At 48.4% G+C, this 27472-nt stretch overlaps 2 protein-coding genes across 4 annotated transcripts in view; both read left to right on the forward strand.

Annotated features, from left to right (window-relative positions):
• The window catches only part of GRIN3A (glutamate ionotropic receptor NMDA type subunit 3A), a 139121-nt gene extending 112391 nt beyond the window's left edge, over positions 1-26730 (forward strand). The window contains exons 7-10 of one of the 3 annotated variants that reach the window (XR_014796419.1): positions 14487-14651; positions 15992-16068; positions 21360-21788; positions 26229-26730. Coding sequence is in view for 2 of the 3 variants with exons in the window: in XM_084899740.1 (XP_084755866.1) it covers positions 14487-14651; positions 15992-16068; positions 21360-21699 (582 nt within the window). In the remaining variant the exon portion in view is untranslated. Of the gene's footprint in view, positions 1-258; positions 365-14486; positions 14652-15991; positions 16069-21359; positions 22265-26228 lie in introns of those variants that run through there. The other 2 variants (XM_084899740.1, XM_084899741.1) reach the window with 2 other exon arrangements.
• PPP3R2 (protein phosphatase 3 regulatory subunit B, beta) lies at positions 5779-6291 on the forward strand (the record flags this gene model as incomplete). The annotated part of the gene is made up of 1 exon (XM_084899984.1): positions 5779-6291. One exon carries the CDS (start codon positions 5779-5781, stop codon positions 6289-6291), a length of 513 nt encoding a protein of 170 aa, XP_084756110.1.
• Positions 26731-27472: the final 742 nt, after the last annotated feature.

The following is a 27472-nucleotide window of genomic DNA, read 5'->3' on the forward strand; positions in this document are numbered from 1 at the left end:
CGGAATAACCTATGTAATTAAGTGTAATATTTAAGCCAAGCAGGGGGTCACATGGAACCTATCCAGGTAGTGCTTTCTGGAAACCTGAAGAAGCACAAAGCTGCTCACGTGTGCTTTTAGGATGTGGAGTGGAATTGTACCGAAGAAAGGGAAACCAGTCTCAGAAAAGCCTCATCTTCTTATACTTTGCTCCCAGAACACATCCATCCTACCGGCCATGAGGAAACACTGACCCCCTGTGTGCCCTCTGTACACCAGATGCAGCCAATAGAGAGATGCACACAGGGCTCACACGCAGGAAGAGATAGATCTGTAGGCAAACCCCCTCCACCACACCACCACAGCGGGCAGCAGTAGAAGAAGCTACAACCTAGAGAAGTGTGACACAGGCAAGCCCAGGACTCACTCATGGAAGAGCAAGAAGGAATCAGCGAAGGCTACCTGGAGGAGGTGTAGTATATAGCGGGGAGAACCCTCCAGCTAGAGCGTGAGCCAGACACTGAAGAATAAAGTGATATGCAGTGCCATTAGGCCCCACCCTCCAGAGATGTCACGCTCCAGGTGGATAGGACTGCACGCCCCCTTACTGGTGCCCTCCTTGGGGATTCGAAAGTTCTAGTTGGTCCCCTTCCCCAGCTCAGCTGTTATGCAGCCACAGCTAGAACCAGAAGTACATGATAGGCCTTTCACTTTTCCTTGTTCTGCCTTGGAGCCCCCTCTTACCTCCCCAACAATCACTGCTATTTGAGATAGTCTGGGATAAATGCAAAAATTTCTGCTCTGGAAGTGGACACACTAGGGTTTGACTCCTGTCTCCATCATTGTGTGTTTTTGCAAGCCATGCAGCTTCTAAAACTTCACAGCCTAACCCCAACACTGTTATTAATAGAGTCTACTTATAGTGAAATATATTTAATGAGCTAGTTTGTGGAGTATACTTAGAATAACAAATGTTTCCTTCTTCTTCCCTGAGTATAGAGCTGTGCACATAGAAGAAAAACACATTTGGTAAATGTGGAGAGCGGCTACAGTGTTTGGACAGGTTCAAGTCTCGGACTAACGAGAGGGCACAGTCCTCTCATGGCCACGTGCAAGTCCCAGCTTGGAGAGCAGAGCCCTCCCGGCACAGTTATAGCCAACAGTTGTAGTTATAAACTTGAACCTATGGTTTGAACACGTGGCCCCATGTGCCTGAGTGATGTGGGCTTGATAGAGTTCAGGTGCATGTAATTGAGTAGGCCTGAAACCCACGAGAATGTTGTAATCATCTTGACCACACTCTTACTTTACCTCATGGCATCTGGCTATAAAATAAAGACATGGCTTGTAGTCTGTGGTGCTGGTGACAGCTCTCCATCAGAGAGGACAGCATCCCACTGAGACCCAGCCTTCTTCTCTTGTCTGTCTGCTCTCAATCCTCACCGCACCCTCTCAGGGTCACTTGTTTGCTCAAGCCAGAACGTTTAATCTTCTTTCCTGCTGAAGCACTGCTCCTGTAGCTCCTTGTGTACCCCCCTTTCCCCCTAATAGCAGGGATCCTACCCCACCCAACCATTCCGAGTCTGTGTATGCAAATTAACCTTCCATCTTCATTGGGTTAATTTGCATGCTCACTCCTGATTGGCTGGGGGGTGTCATTGGTTGATTATATTATGTGGGTTTCAAGTGTACAGTTCTATAGTACATCACTTGTATATTGCATTGTGCTCACCACCTGGAGTCAAATCTTCCATCACCATATATTTGACCCCCTTTGGTAACCACCACATTGTTGTTATATGTGTCTATTTGTTGTTGTTTGTTTTTCTTGTTTATTTGTTGCTTTCAGTTTCATACCCCACATATGAGTGAAATCATGGTTCTTAGCTTTTATTTCTGACTTATTTCACTTATTATATTCTCAGGATCCATCCATGTTGTTGCAAGTGGTAGTATTTCATCTTTTCTTATGGCTGAGGGGTATTCCATTGTATATATGTTCCACATCTTCTTTATCCAGTCATGTGTTGATTAACCAGCTTTTATAATATCATGTTATTCCTTTCTTCCAACTAAGCTTTGAGGTTTGAGCTAGAAAACAAGAAGATGGCTTATACAAGCCATTTACAGTTTAAATATTGAAAGAAAAAACAGTACTGTTTACTTTAAATGTGATGGAGGGTATTTCAAGTCGGGTTCCTGGGGTAGGCAGACTGGAGACAGAAGGACAATTCGAAGATTCTCATTGTGTTTTCCCCTCACCCCATATCATCACAAGGCTAGGGCGGCTCCTTTGTTGCTCCCTGGTTAGTAAGTTTGAATTCTGATACAATGAAAACGAATTCCAGCAAGTGCCCCATCACCTTGGCTAATGACCAAGTAAACAGATCTCACGGAACAAGGGTCTCTTCTTTTATACACCAGAGATGCTTGGGGCATAAATTATACTGTCAATAGTTCTTGCTTTTCCTCTGATTAAATTCAGTGAGCTCATGAACATTTATGAACGTTATTTATTTACTAGGCAGCTAAAAGGTGTGAACAGTGCTCAAACTGATTAGGACTATTGCAAGAGAGTCTTCCTTTTTTTTTAGATTTCCTTACACTGAATCTATGGGTGATCCATCACATGAAATAGGTCTCCTCCCTGATTATTCCCTGTGCTAAGTAGTTGCCTCCAGGCTCGAGATTCCAGGCTTGAAGTAAACAAAGCATGAAAGTGTGTGAAGATTGCCATCTCGTGGCCATGATGTGAGACGTCACAAAATATCAGAAAGGAGAGGGCTTCCCTTCCAGCTAAAGGTCCAGGTTCCCTGGGCAGCTCCCAGAACGGCCATTAGGAGCCTCAGGTCTCATCACTTACATTTTCACCGTCTTATTTTCCAATGTCAGCGACTTTTGCAAGTAACCATCCCATAATTCTTCATCTGAAAACTCTTGATAAAGAAAATAACTTGCTGAAATAGAGGGGCCATCAGGCTCCTGATTTCTTCCACCACGATCTGTCAAACCTTTTAATTTAGTTATTACAGTGAATGCCCAACACTCCAGATGCCTCCACAGTGCAGTTTTGAACTGAAAGAGTAACAAAAACTTTTTTTCCATAGAAATGACTAAGATTAATCACCAGAGAAAAATTGAAAGAATGGCAGTGAGTCCCGTAATAATGCTGAATGAATACAAAGTTTATGAAATGGGGAATAATAGAGCTTGGCCTCACCTTGTTATGTCAGATCCAACATCACTTCACATCCTCTGTGAGGCAGGAGTAAGGCAAGTCTGGTTGCACACATTCAATGAAATGGCACCATCTTCCCAAGACTGTCTGTTCCCTCATTACATTAGTTAACTCTTGAGATAATATTTCTCCTCTTACATAACATTTCTGTAGGCACTCCCTCATCTCACTCTTACAATAGCCACATGCAGTTAACAAAGCAAGTGCAATTATTATCACATTTGATAGATGAAAACTATGCCTACTCAGCAACCCGACTTGAAATACCCTCCATCACATTTAAAGTAAATAGTACTGTTTTTTTCTGCCTCTGTTAGCTGTGAGCCTGTTAAAAGCTCACAGCTAACAGAAGCAGAGTGGAGCCTGGAGGGGTCTGTTTAATTCCTGTGCTCCCTCCACCACCCTCTTGGTGCCTCCTACTAACACACCCTATGAAAGGAATACACTTTCTAAAAGCTTCTATGCTGATGACTCCTTTCTAAATGATGACCATCGAGGTGCTAACGCTGGAGAAAGGCAGTGAGGACTCCGTACGAGTGGCTGATGGGCCAGTGAGTCGGTCACTGGATTCCTCAGGTCATTGATGGGCCAGTCTGCAGTCAGTCTCAAGGAATGCTGGACTGGGGGAGTCAAAGGCAATGCTGGCAAACTGTTTAGAGCTGTGAGTGGCACACTGTAAACGGTATGTGGGGTGTGTTCATTAAAGGGACATAACAGCTGAAACCGGTTTGGCTCATGGATAGAGCATCAGTCTGCGGACTGAGTGTTCCAGGGTTTGATTCCAGTCAAGGGCATGTACATTGGTTGCGGGCACATCCCAGTAAGGTATGTGTGGGAGGCGGCTGGTCGATGTTTCTCTCTCATTGATGTTTCTGGCTCTCTGTCCCTCTCCCTTCCTCTCTGTAAAAAAATCAGTAAAATACATTTTTAAAAAGAAAAAGAAAGGGACATACCATGCATGTAAGTGCCCAGTTTGCCAAGTATTCTTTCTCCACCAGCAGGGTAAATAATAATACAATTAGTAATAATAACCATGAGGATAATGATGTATCATATTGGCTAACATCGGCTTTCATCCTCACACAAGTGTACAAAATATATCGCTGGCTGGATTTTACAGATGGGAAACTGAGGTTAAGCAACTTGTCCAGGTAAGATTTGATGCTGGATCATCCTATTTTATAATGGGTCTTTCTATCTGGTGGTGCTTCTTTTGGATCTAGTGAATTCAGCCAAGTGGGATAATAATTCCGTTATGAAATATTTGAGCCTCCAAAACTCTCCTTTTCTGTTAAACTAGCTGGATCCAGGGGTGAGGTACCCTGTGGCCTTGTGCCAGTTTCAGCATGGTTACCTGTAGGTGATCTTTCAGCTGAACTGATGTACAGAGAACAGGCCAGCATTTTTTAAACCAGGGAAGGTTTGCCCCCCTCGCACTGATTGGGTGGCCTGGGGCTCCCCCGAGTACCCGTGTTGTTCCTGCAGTGGGAGCACCTGATGTGCTCCTAAAGGAAGAAGGAATGCGAGGGCATGTGATAGTCATCTTCACCTAGTAAAAGGACGCATCTGTTCAAGCGAAGGGGGGGGGAGTGAGATGGCCTAGGAGCCACCAACACTCTCAGCACACGCAAAAGGCTGCGCTGGGCATATAGTGCCCTGCAGGACGGCCACCCGGGCACCATCCAGCAGAGACAGGGACTGTGCGTGAGACGTGGATGCGAAGAAATAGGGTGATGGAGATTCTAGTCCTGGGAACTGCTGTCTTGAAAAAGGCCTGAGATCACGCACTGTGTGCATTCCCAGGAGCGCGATGAGCCCCGGGAGATATTGTGTGTGATGTGTGAGCAGTCTGCTACAAAGACCCTGGACCCCGGGGCCTGGAACAGGCCAGGGACCAGGGCACCGAAGGATGTCCGTCCTGGCTTACCCTCTGGGAGAACTGAGGAATACGGAGTAGCATCCCGGTGTGGTGTATTGACTCATCTGGTCCTCACACGTGGCCTGTCAATAAGGAAGCCTAAGGAGCCTCCTGCAGTTCCCTCTGCCATGGGCACACTCACGGGCACATGCTGTGTGTCCTTATCCATGCCCACCTCGTCCCCCCTGCGCAGCATCTGCCCCTCACAGCTTACTGTGTAAGGGAGAAGGGGCCCTGGGGTGGTGAGAAGGTGAAACAATATCCAGAGGACAGGGTTACTCAGAAACCTAGGGGCAGAGAGCAGGGAGAGGGGCGGGCAGCCCTGGCTCTCAGCTTCTTCCTCTCTGGTCTCACCCCCTCCTCCACCCCAAAGGTGTCCCCCCATCCCCTCTCCTCCACTCCCATCTCCTCTCCTCCACTCCCATCTCCTCTCCTCCACTCCCTTCTCTGTCACCACCCCCTCCTCGCCCCTCCCCGCCCCGCCCCCAACGCCGCCTGTTTCCTGGTCTGGTTGGTGGAATCCCGGGCGACACCCCACCCAGACCCCCACCCCCACCCCCAGCCTCCCTGGGCATAACGGTCCCCGCAGGAGCCGGGCGCCCCCCGCATCCCTGCCAGCCAGCGGGCCCGCCCGGCGCCCGCGATGGGGAACGAGGCGAGCTACCCGGCGGAGATGGGCTGCCACTTCGACCACGACGAGATCAAGCGGCTGGGCAAGCGGTTCAAGAAGCTGGACGTGGACTCCTCGGGCGCCCTGAGCGCCAACGAGCTGCTGTCGCTGCCCGAGCTGTGGCACAACCCGCTGGCGAAGCGGGTGTTCGAGGTGTTCGACGCGGACGGCGACGGCCAGGTGGACTTCGAGGAGTTCGTGGCGGGCACCTCCCAGTTCAGCGTCCGCAGCGACGAGGAGCAGAAGCTGCGCTTCGCCTTCAACATCTACGACATGGACAAGGATGGCTACATCTCCAACGGGGAGCTGTTCCAGGTGCTGAAGATGATGGTGGGCAACAACCTCAAGGACTGGGAGCTGCAGCAGGTGGTGGACAAGAGCATCATCATCCTGGACACGGACGGCGATGGCAGGCTCTCGTACGAGGAGTTCCGCGCCGCCGTGAGCAGCCTGGAGGTCCACAAGCAGCTGGTGGTGCAGGTGTGAGCTTTCGGGGGGAAGAGCGCCGCCCAGCGGTGACCTTGAGGTCTCTATCTCTTTCAAGGTCAGCTCAAGACTGCCCAGCCGCCACCACGGTCTTTCTGACTCCCTTGGAAGTGTCTCAATTTGTAAAGCCACATTTTTTTTTTTTTTACACCAACCTCATAACCAACTCAGTGTCGTTAACTCTTCTCATTTTGATTTGGGGGGAACACCTGAAGGAGCCTGGTGGGGAAGGAGGAGGAAATGGCTCTTACATATATATGTCTTTGTCTTTGTTTTGATTCGAAGACCAAACTATAAAGAGTGGAGATGAACTTTAAAAGTTAAATATATATATATGGAAAAAATCCCAGCCAGTGTGGTTCAGTTGATTGAGCGTCGTTCCCTGCACCAGGAGGAGGTCACCAGCTCCATTCCCCGAAGGGCACTTGCTGGGGGTGTGAGCTCGATGCCTAGTAGGGGGCGTGCCGGAGACAGCCCATACTTTCTCTCTTCCTCTCCCTTCCTCTCTCTGAAGTCCATAAAAATATATTTTGAAGAAGAAATAGACACTGAGTGGCCAGATTATTATTATGATGATCTCTGAATGCATAATAATCTGGCCACTCAGTATACATCCTATATAATAAAAAGCTAATATGCAAATTTTTCCCTCAACCAGGAGTTCGACCAGCAGGCAGGCCGGCCAACTGCCCGTGTCCCCTCCTTTGGCCAGGCTGGCCGAACTCACCCAGGGCCTCTAGTGTGTGTGTTTGTGTGTGTGTGTGTGTGTGTGTGTGTGTGTACACACACATATACTGAGTGGCCAGATTAATGTGCATTCAGAGATCATAATAATCTGGCCATTCAGCGTATATGTATTTGTATATATCTTTGCTTTTGTACAGGTTTTTTTCATTTTCACTTATTGACTTTTATTGATTTGAGAGATTAATTTGTTGTAGCACTTATTTATGCATTCATTGGTCGATTTGTTGTTGTTAATTCTCACCCAAGGATATTTTTTCCATTGATCTTTACAGAGCGTGAAAATTAGAGAGAGAGGGGAGAGAGAGAGAGAGAGAGAGAGAGAGAGAGAGAGAGAGACATCAATGTGAGAGACACACATCTATTGGTTGCCTCCTTCACGCGCCCTGACCAAACTGGGGTTTGAACTTGCAACCCAGGTACATACCCTTGACTGGAAATCAAACCCAAGACCCTTAAGGGCCAAGACTCTAACTACTGAGCAACACCAACCAGGTCCATTGGTTGATTTTTGTATGTGCTCTGACTGGGGATCGAACAAGCAACCTTGGCTTATCAGATAATAATCTAACCAACTGAGCTTCCCAGCCAGGGCTCATGGATTTATCTGTAGGAAATATTTGTACACATCCAGTGTCCGGTGAACAGTTTTCATTTCCTTGTGGTGATTAAGTGTCTTTGACAGGTTTTTAGTTGTCCCATTGTAGCAACAGGGACGCATATATTTCTCTTGCCTGGGTACCTTTTAATCAACTCTGTGGGCAACAGAAACCATCTTTCCCTTTCTCAGGCTGCAGCCCCCTAATGATGCATCTGGAAATCCCTGAGCATATGTAATGCTAGCCAGGATAACCTCTAAACAAGACATTATTTATATACTCTGCAATGTGCACCATAAAATACAGCAATTTTTAAATCATGACCAAGGGTTTGAAACATGTGGGTTGCATTTTAACAGTTAACAGGATGAGGAAAAGTATTTCAGCTCTAGAGTGGCTGGAATTAAGCCAATAGCTTGATCAATCTACTTACTATAGTTACCCAAGGCCAGTGGTCGGCAAACTCAATAGTCAAAAGAGCCAAATATCCACAGTACAGCAGCTGAAATTTCTTTTGAGAGTCAAATTTTTTAAGCTTAAACTATATAGGTAGGTGCATTGTTATTAACGTAGTTAGGGTACTCCTAAGCTGGCCTTGGCTGAAAACTCAAGGGGCCAAAGAGCCGCATGTGGCTCGTGAGCCGCAATTTGCCGACCACTGCCCTAGGCTGTGTGGCATTAACCTTGAACTGAGAGGCTGTTTCGAGTTTCAGCAACTGGAAAGACCTGGCTTTATATGGCTTTTGGGGAAGGAAGACCGTATATACTTCCAAGTTAGAATGCTTTGACTTTCCTCCCTGTTGCTGGTTGCCAACAAAAATCTGTACAATTTTTTTTTTGTGTGTGTGGGAAGGAGGTGGAGGATAAGTAGTTACCATTCACTGAACCATTGTCCAAGATAGTTACATTTGTTGTATCATTTAATCCTCAGAGCAACACTGTGAGGTGAGTACCATCTCTCAATTTTACAGATGATGCTGTAGAGAGATCTAGAATCTTCTCCAAGGTCTCCCAGCTGGTTAGTGGCAAAGCAAGGACTTGAACCAGCCTTTCTGACCCCAAACAAAGAGCTTTTCCCACTCACTGCGTTGTCTGCCCATTTGGTGGTGCCTGTATTTACTGCCTCAAATTATTTCTGATCGTCGTATTACTGAACTTAAATCAAGACTCAGTTTTCGGAAAAGAGGTGAATAGCTTGTCAGGGAGGTCCCACCTCTTTGGTATGCATACACACACACACACACACACACACACACACACTGGCAAGGCGGTCTTAAATCATCTTCCGCCTTCATCACATCTTAAAAAATAGTGACAGTATTTAGATTAAACTGCTAACAGCAACCAGCATCCTTTGAGTCTATAAAGATCAGTAACAATATGTCCTCATGAATCCTGTATTAACCGCCTGTGTCTGCTCTCTACCATATGTTGCAATCCCCAAACCACTAGACACCTCTTTTGAAACACAGAAAAAAACATGGACCCAGAGCAGTTGGTTTATCCTCTAAGTTTATCATGCATTAGAAGAATTCTCAAGGAAAAACCTTCGAGGAATTTTCTTTTTAATTACAAACTCCATTCTTCACTTACACTTTTGATCCTCTCCGTTAGCATGTAGAGTAGGTGGTTATTCTGGCTACCTTGTTCTACCTGTTTTGCATGACTTGAAAAGAAGAGGCCCTTTTCAAATGAAACATCATAGCATTGAAAGGACACTAGCCATAAAGCTACTGTAGATCAACAGATTCCATCTAACAGCTAAGGGGCTAAATCCGACCCACAAATAAATTGTTTCACTGTTAAGTTTTACATGGTGTTTATCCTCACAAATACTTTGTTTGCCAAAATCTTCAAGAAACGGAAGATTTTTTAAAAGTCAAAATTAGCATAAAGGAATGCAAACTATCCCAGGATGGGGTGGGTGGCCTTTTCTTGGCTAAACTGCCTCTGAAGTGTGGGCTGAAATGAGGTCTCCCTGGAGAGACTAGCAGGCCCCACTCTTCGGGACAAGAGCTCTAGATGGACGGACATGGTCATTCTTTTCAAAAATAATACAGCTAGTCTTAAAACAAGTATCCCTACAAATGGTATTTTTAATGACGGCAACAACAGAAGCGTTCCCATAACACAAACACAGCTGTATCACTTTCCAAACCACTGTCTAATAAAATCGAATGGGAAAATTTTTAAATGGAGAAATATTAATATGTTAGGAAAGGGGTTAATAGCTTTTCTCAAACTTTTCTGAAATGCGTAATTGGGCAAACAATATAAATATGATTCCGACAAAAAGAGAGGGGAAAAAACAAGCATTGGAAACTAGCCTGACTGATTGGAGGCTATTTAAAACAGAAAGACAGGATTGATTATAGAGCAGGGTTACTGGAGGAGTGAGCATCCGTGACTGGGGCAGCACTGGGGGTGGCTGTCAGCAGTGGCTGCGGTCCACGGCCAAGTCAAAACAGTTATAGCATCTGACCTGGTAACCCCACCCATTGCAATCTGGGGAATGGTTCCTTATTGATTAAGCAGGTCAGTGAGATTGGATGGGCCAGGGTGAGCTTGGCAGGACTGAGGGAAGCCATCCATGACTGAGATCTGTCCCTGGCTAACTCCTGGGACCCTCTTCTGTCCTCGGCCCTTGGGAAGTGTGGGCTGTGAGCACTCCACTGAAGCCACAGGTGAAGCAATGAAGAAAATAAAAAAATAAAAAACAGGCTTCTGTCTGCCTTTCTTCACTCTCATTATGCAGCTCTCGACATCATGAGGCTGGGCTGTTACTGCATCTCTGGGTGCGATGTTTCTTCTCATGTCACAACTGCAATCATCGTTTTGTCTGCCTCACTGAAATGCATTTTAAAGATTTGACATTGAATATTCATTGTTCCTCTCCTCCGACCAGTGGTACATGTGATAGGTGTGTCAAGTTGAGTCGGTCCCACCTTGTTTGAAAACAAGTTCTCTGGGGACAGCGCGGGGGGGGGGGGGGGGGGGGGGGAGGCAAGTGCATGTATCCCAGGCATATCGCGTTCACCTGGTCCTTGGGGGAGGGGGGGAGGGCGCAAGGGGGGGAGTGGGCAGCTGTGCATCTCATCGCACTCAGGCTCAGGCACAATTCCTCTGGTGCTCACAGGCAGCTTACTGTGGGTTTTCAGCTCAGACGGTGAGTTTTGAATAAAAATATTGTTAGAGGGAATAAACAGAGCTCAGATGGCCAGGGATCTGTCAACGGTGTTTGTTCGAAAGGCAACGTGGGTTTTGGCTGCAGATAGACCTGGGTCCACAGCCTGGCTCCCCACTCATTAGCGGTGTGATCTTGGGTTGGTCCGTGGTCAGCAAACCGCGGCTTTCGAGCCTCATGCAGCTCTTTGGCCCCTTGAGTGTAGCTCTTCCACAAAATATCATGGCCCGGGCGAATCTATTTTGAAGACGTGGCGGTAGAAGAAGCTTACGTTTAAAAAAATTGGGCTCTCAAAAGAAATTTCAGTCGTTATACTTCTGATCTTTGGCTCTATTAACTAATGAGTTTGCCGAGGTCATTAATCTCTATGAGCCTCAATTCCCTCATCTGTGAAATGGGGATGATAATGTACTTAATGGGGCTATTACAAGATCATGCTACCCATCTATGGTATCTGGTACACATATCAAATGCCCAGTTTTATAAAGTAGCCATTTCTATTTATTATTGTGTGCGTGTAAACAGAAATTTAAAGAAAGAGAGGTGTACATTAAGCTGGAAACAACCTGTCTGTTACTGAGGTGGTAAGAGGAAAATGAGACTATTGGATGCCCATGAACACACTGAGGGAAGCCGTGTGTCTAAAGGCAAGATGACTCACTGTGGGTTACACTTTTCTTCTTCATCCTGGCAGCACCTTGAAAGAAAGCAGTGCCAGTCTGTTTAGTGTTTTGCTGGACGGTTGATGATGTTCAAGTCCAAAGTGAATTGCCACAGTTAGCTCTTCACCCGGAGCAGTGATAACACACCGAATCCTTCTGTGATGGCTAGTTCCCGTATCCATTACAGCAGGTGCAGGCCAAAAGCTATTTCCAAACCAAACACATTTTCATATACTTTGCAGAGATGAAGTTAGACCATTGGCACCACCTGTAGAGAGACTTTCCGGGAAAGCTCCAGCACCTGTGTGGCCCTCGAGCCCCGTACGCCTCCTCACAAAGCCCTACTGTGGCCCGGCATTCCTCCCCCTGGGGCTGGCTCCCGCTGGCATCCTCGGGTGGTCTGCCCGGTCTCCCTGCCTGTGTCTCAGCCTCCTGGGCCTGGACCCGCTCTGTGCCCCTGTTCACCTGTAATCATTCATTCACCAGGGATCTCAGAGCCTGTCTTTGAGCCTGATCCACGGCCTGAAGTAGCGTCATGGAGGAAACCAGACCTGTGGCCCATGCTTCACCAAAGCCTGAGGTCTCCAAGCTCTGCCCCCGAACCCTGCCCCCTAGGCACACTTCCTGGAACACCCAGGAGGCCTAGCCATGCCTGAGCATGCCCGGCTGGCAGTTTCTCCCGGGTTGGGAGTGGAGGTGGGGAGAACGAAAGAAAGGAAAATCCCTTCAAGAGGATGGGAGGACCACCCCCATCAGTGAAATGAGCTGTTAAGAGGGTAGGCTCTGGCCGGCTGGTGTGGCTCACTGGTGGAGGGTTGTCCCATTAACCCAGAAGTTGCTGGTTCGACTCCAGGTAAGGGCACATGCCCGAGTTTTGAGCTCGATCCCCAGTAAGGGGCGTGCAGGAGGCAGCAGATTGATATTGATGTTTCTATATCTCTCCCTTCCCTTCTCCCTTCCTCTCTCTCTCTCCAAAAATCAATAAAAAAAAAAATTAATAAATAAATAAGTAAATAAATAAATAAATAAATAAATAAATAAATAAATAGTGTAGGCTCTGGAGCCAGACTGCCTGGGTTCAAACCCAGCTCTAACCTTTAATAGTTATGTGACCTTGAACAAGTTACTTCATTCTTTTGTTTCTAAATGTCCTCGCCTATAAAATGGAGATAGCAGGACCCACCTGATAGGTCGTTATGAATATTAAACAAGTTGCTGCACTGATAAAGAGCTCAGAACTGTGGCTTCCACATGTTATGTGTTAAATAAATATTGATGATGATGATGACCAAAAGCCTCCAGCAAAGGGCTGACACCCAGGGCTTGCCCTCCCACCCTACCCCTAAGTTGCAGTCCGTTTCACAACCCCTACATCAGTGTTTCCCAAAGTGTGGTACATGTGCCCCCAGGGGCACGGGGAGAGTTCGGTGGGGGTATGTGTTGCACCGGAGTTTGGTGGGAATATGCACTGCACCGTGCTTAGCTGCACCTAATTCTACGTTCCCATGAGTACGAGGGGTACTCAGCGTTACGAAAATTATAGAAGGGGTACACATATGTCAAAAGTTTGGGAAACACTGCCCTACATCACTGTGCCAGAGTGTCACGGCTTTCCTTTTTCATTTCCACCACCAGAAGCTTAGAATGAGGACTTTCCCAACCGAGCCTCCCTTCCTGCCTCTCTCAGTCTAAATCTTACCTCCCGAGTCAGCCTCCCCACAGAGCACAGGGGGTGTGGGTCAGGTATCACAGGGGATGGCTGTTCGCTGCCTCCCCAGACTCAGGCTGGTTAAAGGCAAGGCCAAAACCCTCCTGTCTCCATCCGTGGGGCTCTGAAGAGCGCCTGGCATGCAGTGGGCCTCAGCCCATCAAAGGTCCATCCTCCTCCATGACTGACTCTTGCCATCGATGTCAGTGCTGAGTGACACCTGTTTGGTAGGGAACTCGGGCAGGTCCTCTTGGGTAGCACATGGAAATCACATAGCCAAGTGCTGCCACGTGTGATGATTGTCCTTGTGGCTGCTGTAGCGGCAGCAGAGCCCAGGCTTTGCAGCAAAACAAACTTGGACTTGCAGACCGACTCTGGCACCTAAAACCTGCCGGGACCTCAGTTTCCTCAACTATACATGGCCATTATAATACCTGTCTCCAGGCAAAAGAGTAAGCAATCAACAGATAGCAGGTGGCTGCTCTTTCTCCTCCACGGCTGACTCATTTGGGGACCTGGCTCAATTTATCTCACATCTCTGTGCCTAGGTTCTGCATCTGTAAAATGAGTACCCGGAACTAGTTGATCTCTGTGTTTCCTGCCAGAGCTACGTTTCAGAATTTTTGAGTTCACCATCTTTTCCCCTGAAACCTCAATCTATGTCCCTGAGATAGGTTCTTTTCTTTTTTAAAAAAATATTTTATTGATTTTTTTTTTTTTTTTTTTTTTTTTTTTTTTTTTTTTTTTTTTTTTTTTTTTACAGAGAAGAAGGGAGAGGGAGAGTTAGAAATATTGATGAGAGAGAAACATTGATCAGCTGCCTCCTGCACACCCCCTACTGGAGATGTGCCCGCAACCAAGGTACATGCCCTTGACCGAAATCGAACCTGGGACCTTTCAGTCCACAGACCGACGCTCTACCACTGAGCCAAACCGGTTAGGACAGAGGTTCTTTTCTTGATAACTATTCCCTGTTTCAATATATCAAATTGTTTCACCCCTCAGATTCTCTCTCACTGCCTCTGTGGAGGCTGTAGCATGGTCCAGACTCGGGACCTCTGCCCAAGTCCAGGGCCACTCATACCACAGGACCATGTGTGAGTAGCACCCTGGGACCTGCGCTCCCTCCTGGCTGGACTGCTTCCACAGTGCGGTGAGGTCCACAGGGCACGCAGGGCAGACAGACCCCGCATCCTGTGGGTCTAGGATAAGAAGAATCTGCGTGCAAGAACGACCAGGTGCGGGCGGTCCGAATGGAGCGTCACCCCCACGGCCTCTCCTTTTCTGTTTGGCCCCAGACGCTGCAGATGGGCATCCAGCACTTCTCCGGGCTCTTCGTGCTGCTCTGCGCCGGGCTGGGTCTGTCCATCCTGACAGCCATCGGCGAGCACATCGTGTACCGGCTGCTGCTGCCACGAATCAAGAACAAGTCGAGGCTGCAATACTGGCTCCACACCAGTCAGGTGAGTGCCAGGGCGTCTTACTCCGATACTCCCAGCGGTCAGAATTCCCAGAGGATCCAGAGCCCCACGTCAGACTGACAGTGACACACGCTGCCGGGACAATTGAGGGGGTGTAGACACCCTCTGTGTGCGAGACAGTTCCCTCCGTCCCCTTCAGTCGCTGCCCCCTTCAGTGAAGCTCTCCCTTAGAGCCCCTTCCTTTTCTGTAACCCTCCACTGCTGCTCACAATGGAAGCAACAGCATTGGGTTTTGTAAAGCCTCGTTTCACTTAATAGTGACAATCTGAAGAGATGTTGGGAAAGATTTTTTTTCCCCTGCGGATTCTTTTCATGCCAAAATTGAAACCTATTAAATGAGCTTGAAGCCCCTGATTCCCTCTGAACCCACCGGCCCTGGTTCTCTCTGCATTGTCAGTGGGACGGAAAATGGGGCCACTTTCACCCCATTCATCTGTTTTGCTGACCACTTGGTTGTCAGAGTACTTTCTTTCCTAGGTAGCTTACTATCGCTGGATTGGTTACACTTGAGCCCTGTTTTCCTACCTTCATCCTGGGAAGTATTTGGTCTCTTAAGGAGAACGCAGGTCTGCCTGACGCGGCTCTGTGGTTGAGGGTCGACCCATGAACCAGAGGTCACTGGTTCGATTCCCAATCAAGGCGTATGCCCTGGTTTCAGGCTCAATCCCTGGTGGGGGCTCTCTCATCAATGTTTGCATCTCTCTACCGCTCTCCCTCTCTCTAAAATCAATAAAGACATGTTTTTGTTTTTGTTTTTGTTTTAAAAAAAAAAAAAAAAAAGCGGGGGGGGGGGGGGGGGAGAGAACTCCACAGATTAGTTTTGTTCTCAAGTGTTATTTCCTTCTTTGTTTTAGTTGCTGGGAAGTTCAGACTTCTTTTTTTTTTTTTTTTTTTTTTTTTTCTTTTTATGCAGGCATCCTGGTATAGTTAACAACAGAGTTGGTATGAACCAGGCCCAGAGTGCCAGCCAGCTTCTGGCTGCTGTTCTCCCAGCAGTGTCACGTGACTGGGGCAGACTTTTATTTATTTATTTTTTTACTCACCTTTACCAAGTGCCACACCTTCATCACGACAGCTCTTCTATATATCACATGCCTTTCTAAGCTTCAAATTACTTTTTTCCCCTCCACACAGAATAACTTAGAATTCTTGTTCTCTTGAGATTTGGGGCTGAAGGTTGATCACTTTCGGGCACCTCTGGACATCTGTTTACAGAGGCCCAGGCTTGTGTTGGGAGATACACCGTCGAATCTCGGGCGGTGCTTTGACCCTGACTGTGTGTTCCTAGTAACCTCTATGCGTGACTCTGTTCTCTCCGCCAGAGATTGCACAGAGCGCTAAACACGTCATTTGTAGAGGAAAAGCAGCCGCGTTTCAAGACTAAACGTGTGGATAAGAGGTAAGAAGAAACCAGGTTTTTCTTTAGATTTGTTCATGTAAAATGTTAGAGATGAACTGAGACCCTATGTTCAACAACCTTTCAGACTAAACCATGGCTCTGAGGGCGGAGTCCTTTGCAAGAATTTCATACATCGGGCCTCTAGTGTATTAATAATTCAGATAGATTAGGGCCAAGTTGTTGCTAACCATAATTGGTAAAAGTAGATCTAGTTTCAAATAGAAATAAAACAGACGGAAACCATATCTGCACATCTATGAACCCTGAACGGCAGCATAGGTTAAAAGTGCAGGAATGGTCTCTAAAGTCAAGCAGCTTGGGTCCAAATCCCACCTCAGACACTTACAATATGCGTGGCCTTGGGCAAGTTATGTAGCCTCTCCATGCCTCAGTTTCCTCCTCGTGTGAAACTGAGCTAAAAACATGCCTGCTCCCTAGAGATGCTGTCAGCATTAAATGAGATAATACACGGAAAGCCCTGAAAATAAAGCTACTTTAGCAATCGCTCTTGTGTACAAAATACACGTAGTACAATCCATGGCTTCTGCAGGTAATTAATTCTCACGATATTGCCTCTGGGGCATGTTTCCACGCCCCACTCCGTTCTAGCACTCCCAGGCGTTGAAATATGCAGCAGCCGTGTTCTGCTTCATCCATTTCCTGGCATTCGTACAGCAAACTCCCCAGAAAAGAGCATCTTGTTACCAGGAGCTAACAAGCATTCAATGCACAGATGACATTTGAACATCAAAGCTTCACACCTTCCCCGCATCCAACCAGGGGAACGACGGTTGCCTGTTCCCTCGTGGTGGGTGGCTAAGGATGTCAGAAGCATCTGGGTCTGGCTCCTGGCTTGGCTGCCTACGTTTCTGGTTCATTCATATGCCAGGGGCCTCGGTGGAGGGCATTACCTGCCAGCAACTCTGTCATCGATGACAGGTCCTGGGCTCAGAGCTAGGCCTTCTGGGTAATTTGGGAATCTGACATGCACTTCTGTAGTAGAAGACAAGGGAAGAGAGTGAAAAGCATGATTTGTTTTTCTTGTTTGCATCTCCTCTGATACCGCCGCAGTGCCCTTCTCTCCGTGTTGCATCTAGCTTGTCGGGATCATTTCCGCTTTCTCTTCCCAGTCGGCGAGCCGCCCCCCTGCCGCTCAGTCTGGGGTCTTCCTGTACCATAGACTGCAGCCCTGAGAGCAACAACAAGCTCTAGGCTGATGGGGTCACAGCTGTTCTGTGTCATACATGTTTTCTATAATTATTTTGACATAAATGTTTAACCGGAGGAACGCAGAAGGCACAGCAGCAAAGACATCATCTCATAATGATGAGGCATTTGTTTTCCAACCTCATAGAAGCAGGAAGCCCAGCGAGCCCAGTTCCAACAGTGATGTGAATCCTAAACACATCTCTTTCAGCTAAACTGAGGGCCAACTGTGTCTCTCACTCAGCTTACCCACTTTTCTTGGCAAATCCCCTTTCGGAACCCCTCTTTTTGAGAAGACCCTGAGGCAGAACACATTCTCGCGGGTTGTGTTGGGTCCACATTTCCTGTAACCAACACCCACCTGTAACCTTTCAAAGGCGGGGAGTGTTTGAGGTCCCACCGCTGCCGTGCACCTTCTGAATGGCCTAGTGCAGTGGTTGGCAAACTCATTAGTCAACGAAGCCAAATATCAAGAGTACAACGATTGAAATTTCTTTTGAGAGCCGAAAACTGACTTCTGTGCATGGGCCACGAAGTTTTAATCGCACTGTATGTGCACGCCCACACGTGGTATTTTGTGGAAAGAGCCACACTCAAGGGCTCCAACACACAAGATGGCCACCCCCATGTGGTCAAAGATGGCTGCCCCCATGTGGACACTAGATGGCCACCACAGATGGCCGGAAGGGCAGGGCAGTTGTGGATGATTAGGCCAGCAGAAGAGGGCATTTGGGAGGGACCAGGCCTGCAAGGGGGCGCAGTTGTGAGCAATCAGGCCAGCAAGGGAGGACAGTTGCGGGGGGACCCAGGCCTGCAGGTGAGGCTAGTTGGGGGGAACCAGGCCTGCAGAGCAGAGGAGTTAGGGGAACCAGACCAGCAGGGAAGGACAGTTGGGGGTGACCAGGCCTGCAGGGGAGGGCAGTTAGGGGTGAACAGACTAGCAGGGAGGAGACAGCTAGGGTGACTGGGCCAGCAGGGGAGGGCAGTTGGTGGGGACCAGGCCTGCAGGGGAGGATAGTTGGGGACCAGGGCAGCAGGGGAGGGCAGTTAGGGGTGACCAGGGCAGCAGGGAAGGGCAGTTAGGGGTGACCAGGCCAAAAGGGGAGGGCAGTTAGGGGTGACCAGGCCAGCAGGAGTGGGCAGTTGGTGGGGACCAGGCCTGCAAGGAAGGGCAGTTGGAAGGGACAAGGCCTGCAGGAGAGGGCAGTTAGGTGTAACCAGGCCTGAAGAGGAGGGCAGTGGGGGTGGGGGAACTAGGCCTGCAGGGAAGGGAAGTTGGGGGCAACCAGGCCTGCAGGGGAGGGCAGTTGAGTGCGTCCAGGCCAGCAAGGGCAAGCAGTTAGGGGTGACCAAGCAGGTAGACAGGTTGGAAGCCAGCAGTCCTGGATTGTGAGAGGGTATAGGCCTAAATGGGCAGTCAGACATCCCTCGAGGAGTCCCAGATTGGAGAGGGTGCAGGCTGGGCTGAGGGACACCTCTCTCCCCGTGCACAAATATCATGCACTGGTCCTCAAGTCCTATCTAATGAAGAGGAATGTGCTAATTGACTGCCATGCCCTCAAAGATGACGGCACCCAGTTCTCTCAGTTCCGCTGGGGTGGCAGGCATGCAGCAAGGCTGGGCCTGCCCAGCGCACCTGCCTCCAGAGTCCCCCAGTCCCTTTAGGCCCCCAACCACCCAGGGCCACCCGAGACTCAGGTAACCAGGGACAGCCGAGCTTACGCTGCCGACAATGGCAGCAGCAGAGGTGTGATGGGCCTTGCCTTCCCCTGATCTCTGAGTCACCTTCTGCCCCTGGGGCTCCTGAACTGTGAGAGGAGGCAGGCCTCTAGTTGATAAATAAATGAACTACTAACGTGTGTGTTTCAGGAAAGGCTGGGAAAAATTTTAGGCCATAGTCTAAAGGTTGATGCTGCTTCCATTTTTATTTAAAGCAGGAAAAAAAAAAAAAGTGGATGTTGCAAGAGAATTTACAATATATAGTAAATTTATTTACATATAGTCTTTGGGTTCCTTTAACATGTGATTTCATGTAAGTTTTGGTCTCTCCTTCACCCCACTGGGTTTCTAATACACCCCCCTTTTCCCTTTCCTCTCACTCCAAGTTACACAAAAATTGTAAACCATATAACACACATTGCAGATAAGATTGTTTTGAAATTATTCAAACTCAATAGAAAATCAGTTGAATAAAATTTTTAAAGGGCAACATAGGCTAGAAGGAGAATTATAACCACATCTCTGATCCAGGTATAAGTGGGTTCAGTATAGAATTTTTACCCAGGCCAGCATACATGAGAGGTAAGGTCTAGCACCCCCTGCTCATGTATATGAGACTTAAACTATGGGAAATGTTAAAGAACTACAGGGTGGTTTGGAATGTGTTTGTATGTTTTAATAGCTTGGAGCATGTAGCAGTTAATTTTTACTGTAAGAAATTATCTCAATGTGTTTAAACAACAGTGAGTTGCTTATGAATCTATGAGTTGCTTATGTATCTATGAAACTTGGTTGATCTTGGCTGCATTTGCTCACATGTCTGCAGCCAGCCTGTGGGGCAGTGGGGGGGGGGGGGGGGCAGCTCATGGCTGGCACTGTCTGTGATGGCCTTGGCAGGGCCACTGGGAAGACTGGGACTCTTTCCCATGGTCTGCTGCCATCTAGTGGACTAGTCTGGACTTGCTCACATGGCAGCAGCGATTCTGAGAGACAGTGGAAGTGTGCGAGGTTTCTTAAAAGTTTGGGCGTGGAACTTCTGCCACTTTCTCTTGCCCAGAACAGTCATGAGACTGGACCAAATTCAAAGGGGAGGGATGAAAGGAAGAACAAAGGATTGTGACCACTTTTGCCATCTACCAGAGAGGGAAATAAAATGGAATCATCCTATGAAGTCATTTGTGTAACTGAATCAAGACTTTGTTATCCCCCCACCTGCAGGTCCTCTCCTCCTCTTCCTGGCAAGTGAGAGTCCAGGCATAAAGTCTCGCTTTAGTTACACAGATAGGGACCAAGGCACAGGACCAGAGAGAGCGTTTTTATTTTGTTTGGCCCTGTGGAAGATTGCGAAAGTGGTCCTCTCCTCCTCTCCCCTCCCCTCCTTCTTCTCCTCCTCCCCCTCCCGCCTTCTCCTTCCCTCCTCCTACACTTCCTATTTCTCCTTCTCCTCCCTTCTCCTCCACCCCTCTTCCTCCTCCTTCTCCTTCTCTCCCTCCTTGTCCTCTTCCTCCTCCTCCAACAAGGCTGGAAGAAATCAGCAGCTTTGCTGCTTGGATTCTAATCTGTTATTATAGCAAGAAGCTCTTCTCATTGCATTTACTGTCAAAGTGTTTCAAAAACCAGATCCTCTCCTTCCATGCCTGGCCAGCAGTGACTCACTGGCCGTCTGCGGCCATCCCTCTGAGATGGTGGTGGGCGGTTCGACCTGATCCTGATAGAGCGCTGGAGTCTGTTTCTATTTGACTTTCATTATCCAGGCCAGAACTTGAGGCTTCCTTGTGTTTTGCTTCTGCTGTTGTTGATGATGGTATTGTTGTTAAGCTGTCAGTTCCAACGCACATAAAGTCATCCCTGTGATGGGAAATGTTTTGCTGAAACCTGCAACGAATAGGCTTTTATTCTCAAACTCAAGCAGTAAACATCAGGTGGTCCTGGGGGCCGACCGGTGAGTCCTATTGTAGTGCCTACCCTGAGGCGCATGCGTAGAGTCTCACAGCTGAAGAAACTGATTCCTGCTTTTCCTAAAGCTCCGTCTTTCTAGCCACAGACCCTTCAAGGCAGTGCTGATCTCTGAGCTGTTCGGGCAGGAAGGGGCTAAAAAGGCAGCTAAGGTTCTTGTGTGGGAATGTGCCATCAGCCCTCCAGCGCATACACCCATTCCGGTTTCAGGGAAGCAAAGGGCTTGCTAAGACCTGGACCTTCAGCGGTACTGGCTTTTTTAATCCTCTTGGTGCGAGCTACAGTAGTAGGCGGTCTGTCCACTGCTTCGTTCCTGCATCTCTGAATGTGCCCCCAGCCCTATGGCATCCACCCAGGAAACGGCTCGCAGATGGGAAGTGGCGTGGAAGGTCAGCCTCTTTGTTTCCTAGGTCCAACGTGGGACCCCGTCAGCTCTCCGTGTGGAATACTGCCCATCAGAGTCACGACATCCCACGCAAATACATCTTCAGTGAGGAGGGAGGACAGAACCCGCCGGGCCTGGGGCCCCCCCAGGACATCCCCCTCCCTCCGCGGAGGAGAGAGCTCCCCGCCTCGCTGACCACCAACGGGAAGGCGGACTCGCTGCAGGGAGCGCGGACCTCGGTGATGCAGGAGCTGGTGGAGCTGGAGAAGCAGATCCAGGTGATCCGGCAGGAGCTGCAGCTGGCCGTGAACAGGAAGGCGGAGCTGGAGGAGTACCAGAGGGCGCGCCGGACGCGGGAGTTCTAGGCGGCCACGCTGCGCCCCCTCGGCCCCTGGCCTTCCTCGGAGCCCTGGGGACACCTGGGAATGCTCCTTTGTAACCACTGACGACGAAGGTATGGGGGACTGAGGTCTGGATCTTAGAGGTCAAGTCCGCCCTGTCCGGCAGCAGCTCTTCCCACGCTCACCCTCTAGGTGTCCAGGGTAGCAGCGTTCCAGGGCAGGAATCCTTAACTAGTCAGGAGCGAGCTCTGGGCAAGGGATCTGCGAATAACAGACAATCCCAGCTCTGCTAGCCCCCGACCTGGTGCACAGGGCTACTGGTTTTCAGCTCTTTCTCTGCACTGACAAGGGATGCAAATTTGTTACTCATTCCCTTGTCTTACTGGGTGGCTGGTTTTATTCTCAGTATAGAGCAGGGTTGGCGGGGCTGTGGTTTTTAATACAACTCCCCGATCTAGATTTGTTCCTGCTTTCTGAGTGGGGGACAGGGTGTCAGGGCTAGAGAAGCTAAGGGCAGCGAAGTGGGTGTTTCCAGACATTGGCTTGAGCTCATCTGTATTGCAGCTGGCCCCGGCTTGATTGGATCCTGTAGAGCAGGGGTCTTCAAACTACGGCCCGCGGGCCACATGCGCCCCGCAGAGGAGTCTGATCCGGCCCACCAGGTTTTTTGGGCAGTGAGCGCAGCCGAGGTGTTACAGTAGGAATTAGTAGTTCATATAGTCCGGCCCTCCAGCTCTCTGAGGGACCGTGATCTGGCCCCCACTTTAAAAAGTTTGAGGACCCCTGCTAGAGCCTCGCTTCTCTGAAGGTCCGAGCTCTCTGGCACCATCCTGACATTTAGTAGGAATATGTCTACATGCCATTACGAATGGGGACAGGGATGAGGTGAGCAGGGACAGAGGACAGGCCAAAGAGGCGTTGAAAACAGGCGCCGTGCTTCTACAACAAAAGCTCTGGGCCAGAAAGGCGATTTGGCTGAGACATGAACAGGGCTGTCCTTCAAACCCAGCTCGGCAGCTCCACAGCAGTGCGTGCCTTCTGTAGAGAGAGAAAAACAGGGCAAGGACGTGGCCTTAGGATGCAGCCAGGGGGTTAGTGAAAGTGTTCCGCAGACCATATATGAGGCCGTTTGGATCAGCTGTCACTTGGCTCTTAGCTCTGCGAACCCCACGTGTGAGCCTCAGGCTTGTGAACATCACAGGCTACACCATCCAGAAATGAGCCCTGTGCTTTTCATTATCCGTGTTGATAAAAAGCAAGTTAGTCTCCCAGCCTCACTCCCGCTTTTCTTTGAGGAGCTGTGAATAGGTTTGGTCCCTCCAGTTCTCTCCCAGTCCTCATCTAATGCTCTTAAAAGATTGCTGTCAAAAAAAAAAAAAGAAAGAAAAGAAAAAAAAAATTGCTCAGTAACCTGGCATCCTTTCCCACTGTGCAACTGCTTGGACTTGCAGGAAGGTGAAGACATGGGAACTAGAGAATGTCAAAGCCCCATGTGAGTGTAGACAGGAATCACAGGAACTCGTTAGAATGCTGGTACTGGCTTTCTAATGTAATAATGTACATCCTTCCCCAGAGGATGGGTGGGGACAGGGGGGAGAATGGAGGGGAGCTCAGAAACCTGCTAACCCGCACCCCCAGGTGACTGATGTGTGTGGTCCAAAGTTACTCTTCAGGAAACACTAAAAGTATGGCAGTCCTAGGCAATGGGAGAAGTGAGAAGAGCCTTTCTGAGAGTCTTTATTGTTTTAAAATCTTTATTGTTGAAAGTTTTACATCTGTCCCCTTTTCTTTCCCATTGACCCCTTATAGCCTGCCCCTGCCGGCGCACCGCCCCCGCCCCCAGGCCTCCACCCTCCTATTGACTGTGTCTGTGGGTTATGCAAATATACATACAAGTTACAAGTTCTTCGGTTGATCTCTTCTCACCCACCCACTCTCCCTCACCTTCCCTCTGAGATTTGACAGTCTGTGTGTGGGTTTTATGAAAACTTCAGCACACACCTGACTCACCCTCCGTTCAGGCCCTCCCACCCACCAGGTACCATTTAGGACTAGGCTTCCTTGTGTTTCAATGATTTATCTTCTCAGTGCTCTTTGTCGCACACCGATCTATTTGAAAGCCAGTGAGTTTGCAGCACTGAGTCAAGCCCTGGTGCCCTGTAACAGCTGCCCCTCATAGGGAAGGCATAGCCTACTTTTTGAATGGAATCCCTGCATTGCCACTAAGAGCTACCCAGTCTCCCAGGGAAAGACAGCATCCTAAGCTGTAATTAGATCACACTTCAGTTAATTGTTAATCAGTTAATTGTCTGAGAAAACCCAGGGGTTGATGTAGGCAGAGATGCTAATGAAGGAGATGGGAGGGTTCTCCTTAGACTCCATCCATCTCACAGATGGAACAGTTTAGCAGGCTGGGGGGAGCAGGTGAGCCGTGGAAGCAGGACAGCTCTGCTTTGAAACTCCCTATCCCCCCCCCCCCCCCCCATTCTCATCCCAGGCCCAGAAGTAGGTTTGCAGCTGCCTTTGAAAGATTATGCCCCTTAGCCCTGCCCGCCCACCCGCACCAGCTGGGACACTGTAGACGCAGCTCTGTGCAGCCTGACCTCTGAGTAGCCCGGATGTACAGGTGTACCTCAACTCACGTAACAGCCACGCTCCTAATGTTGTATGGACATTTTTATAACTCAGCTCATCTCCTGACTGTACTTGAGAAGCTGGCTACTTAAAGGAACCCAGAGGTGAATTCTTTTGTAAAGAATCCTTTTGTAATGCAACTAATTGTCCCTTACCATATCTGTTTTGTAAGTTTGGATTTTTGTATATCGGGTTTACCTTAAGCTTCTCTACTGAGGCATTGTGAGCAGGGTGATGGCGTGGCAGGCCGCCCTGCCTCTCCACAGAGCAGATGGCCTGTGCACAGCTCTTGGGGTGTCCCCTGAGCAATTGCTTGGCCAGAGCTGGGGCCTGGATGCGGCAATCAGCAGCAGGGAGGGGCTGGCAGCAGGCTTACTGCCATCAGCTCTGCCTGACATGCCTCCGGGTCTGGGTACAGAAAAACAAAGCATCTTTGCTTGTGGTGAAATGAAGCAGTCTTCATACTTCGTAGTGATTATTTTTATCGGCAGTGATTGAACAGTGTTTTGCAATTTGTGAAACAGTGTGCTGTGTTTTGTAAAACGATTTCATGAAACGGTGGGTGCTTTGGAAACCCTCCTTTCTGTTCTGCTCCACCTGTTCCCTCCACGCCCCAGGCTCCGAACACGAGACCAGTCCTCAGGCGGAGGCGGTGTGGGCTGAAGGTGTAAAGGAGGCTGCTGCTTCCCTCCTCTTGTGGGCTCTTAGGAGACTGGGATGGCCAGTCTTTCCCAAGCCCTGGCATTGGGAAACCTGAGATGTGGCATGATGTCACACACCCCCACCCTGTTTTCCAAGGCATTCCTGGCACAGGAAGCGCACAGTAAAGCATCTGTGTTTTACTGAGAACAGATCGTTCATGTACATAGTAATCAGGGCCCTAGAGTGGGGATGCTTCGAGGCAGAAGACAAGGGATTCTTCCAACAGTGAGAGACAAGTTGGGAGAGTGTCCGGGACAGACAAGTGAGGCAGCTACAGGGGCCAGTCAGTTGAGGTCTTTCATGTGCCTGGAGGTGACTCTCCATTACTCATGGATCTTGCTGTCACATCAGCTCTGTAAGGATCTGCAGCTTCCGTGCCAACCGGACAAGTGGTAAGTGGAGCCACTACCAAGAACAGCTTTGCTACATGGGCAGCAAGCTTCTCAGGGTTGGTGGGGGTCTGTCAGAGCCTTGTAGCTAGTGAGCACATCTGGGTGTGGAGAGAGAAGGAAGGGGAAGGAACTCAGATGTTTGATCAGGAAACCAGGAAACCCAACCAGTCCCCAGAAGAAACTGCTTTCTAGTCATCAAAACCACTTCACCGCCTTCACTGTTTAGTTGTTCCTTCCGTCACCCACCGACGCCATCCATCGAATCCAGGATTCCCTCACTTTTAGTTCTTAATCGTTTTATGAAAATAATGTACTTAAAAGTATTTTCTTAAGGTTTGTATGAGTGTTTGCATTGTGTGTTCATTTTAATGTGTTTGCGATCGCTCCGCTCCAGGAAGACCTGCGATGCTGTCTTGTGAGCATGACGTGAACAGGCTGCTTTGCTCCGGCCACTTTTCTTGTACAACCACGTGGGTGGACGAGATGTCCTCCAGTCTTTTCCATCTTTAGTTTCTATGACTGTGGAATAAACGTTCAGATAGAGACTTCACTTTCGAGTGGACTGCTGACGTTGTCTTTGGGGATTCAAATGTTGCTGTTACCAACGCTTTCCTGACACATGAACTCTGGACCTAGTCCAGAGTGGGTACACTAGACTTCTAGCTTACAGATGGAAAAACTAAGGAATTTTATACATTGCCAAGGTCACACAGCTGTGACAGTAGTAGCGGAAATTCTTATGTAGGCAGTGCTGTTTCCTGAACAAGCATACTGTATCGTCAGGATTCTGATTGTTGCCTTACAATATCTTCTTTTTCCTAGGAGTCCCCCGTCTTTCTGCCATATCACCCCAGCCCCTGCCTCAGCCTGGCCCTAGCTCCACAGAGAGAAGCTATGATGGTAAATGCACCTGCACTAGTCCATTGTCAACACTGTAGTCCCCGAGTCTCAAAGAAACAGTTTTAGGCATCTCTTTTTGCTTCCTAGTTCAATCAAGACCTCGTATAAACACAGCTGCAAACAGCTCAGCAGTCCTGCAGTGTCAGGCATCTTGCTGCCTCTGACAACGTAGGCAGTTTCAGTTGCTGACAAACTTGCCGTCACGAATCGCTAGCTGGATGCATTCTTCACACACATTCTTTTGGCATATCCCTAAGTCAAATCTCAGTAAAACACAGACCTACTATAACCTAATTCAGCCACCAAGTTAACCAAGGATGTTTTACATCAGTCAGTCAGTCAGTCATTTTTTGGATGATTTTGAGCCAGGCATTGGGGCCAGCTGCTGGAGATGGAAAAATAAAAAAGCAGATTCCAAATCCCGTGGAACTCAGTCTATTGAGGAGATCAAACTTGCAAAACAACATGACAGGGACTTTGACAAAGAAATGCACATCAGGTGCTATGGGAACAAAGAAAACATTTCTGTATAGAGTGCATGTGTGTGTGTGTGTGTGTGTGTGTGGTAGACGATAACAGAAACCCTCCATCCTGGTAAAAGAAACGTATACAAACCTGGGAAACTACAGCAATCAGACAGCTTAGGAACATCAAATAGTTCAATATGACAAAGTACAGGTGAGTGGCAAGTTATAAGGACAGGAAAGAGAAATGCAGAGACAAGATCACTGTGCTAAATCGGATTTATATCCAAAGACTGTAAGAACCATTAGATTTTAATCAGAAGAGGGACATATTTAAAAGATTGATGTTTCTAACTCTCTACCCTTCTCCCTTCCTCGCTGTAAGAAAACAATAAAATATGTATTTTTAAAAAATAATAAAAATAAAAGATCAGAATCCTCACCGCTGGGTGGAACTGGCTGTCAGTCACATGCATTTAGTTTGTAGGGCGATGTTTTGAAATGACTTAGCCATGACATCATTTAATCAGGACTGATGGACTCAGACAAACATAGACAAACACATATGGTCTAGATTCCAAAGATGTCATTTTTTCCCCTAGAAATAGGAAGAAAAAAAATGTAGAAGAAAAATTGACCCCCTCAATTTCTTTATCACAATACAAGTTAATATTTAGCACAGTGCCTGGCACCTGCCTGTTATAA

The sequence above is a fragment of the Pipistrellus hanaki genome (genome assembly GCF_964339955.1).
Source record: "Pipistrellus hanaki genome assembly, chromosome: 11".
Taxonomy (NCBI): domain Eukaryota; kingdom Metazoa; phylum Chordata; class Mammalia; order Chiroptera; family Vespertilionidae; genus Pipistrellus; species Pipistrellus hanaki.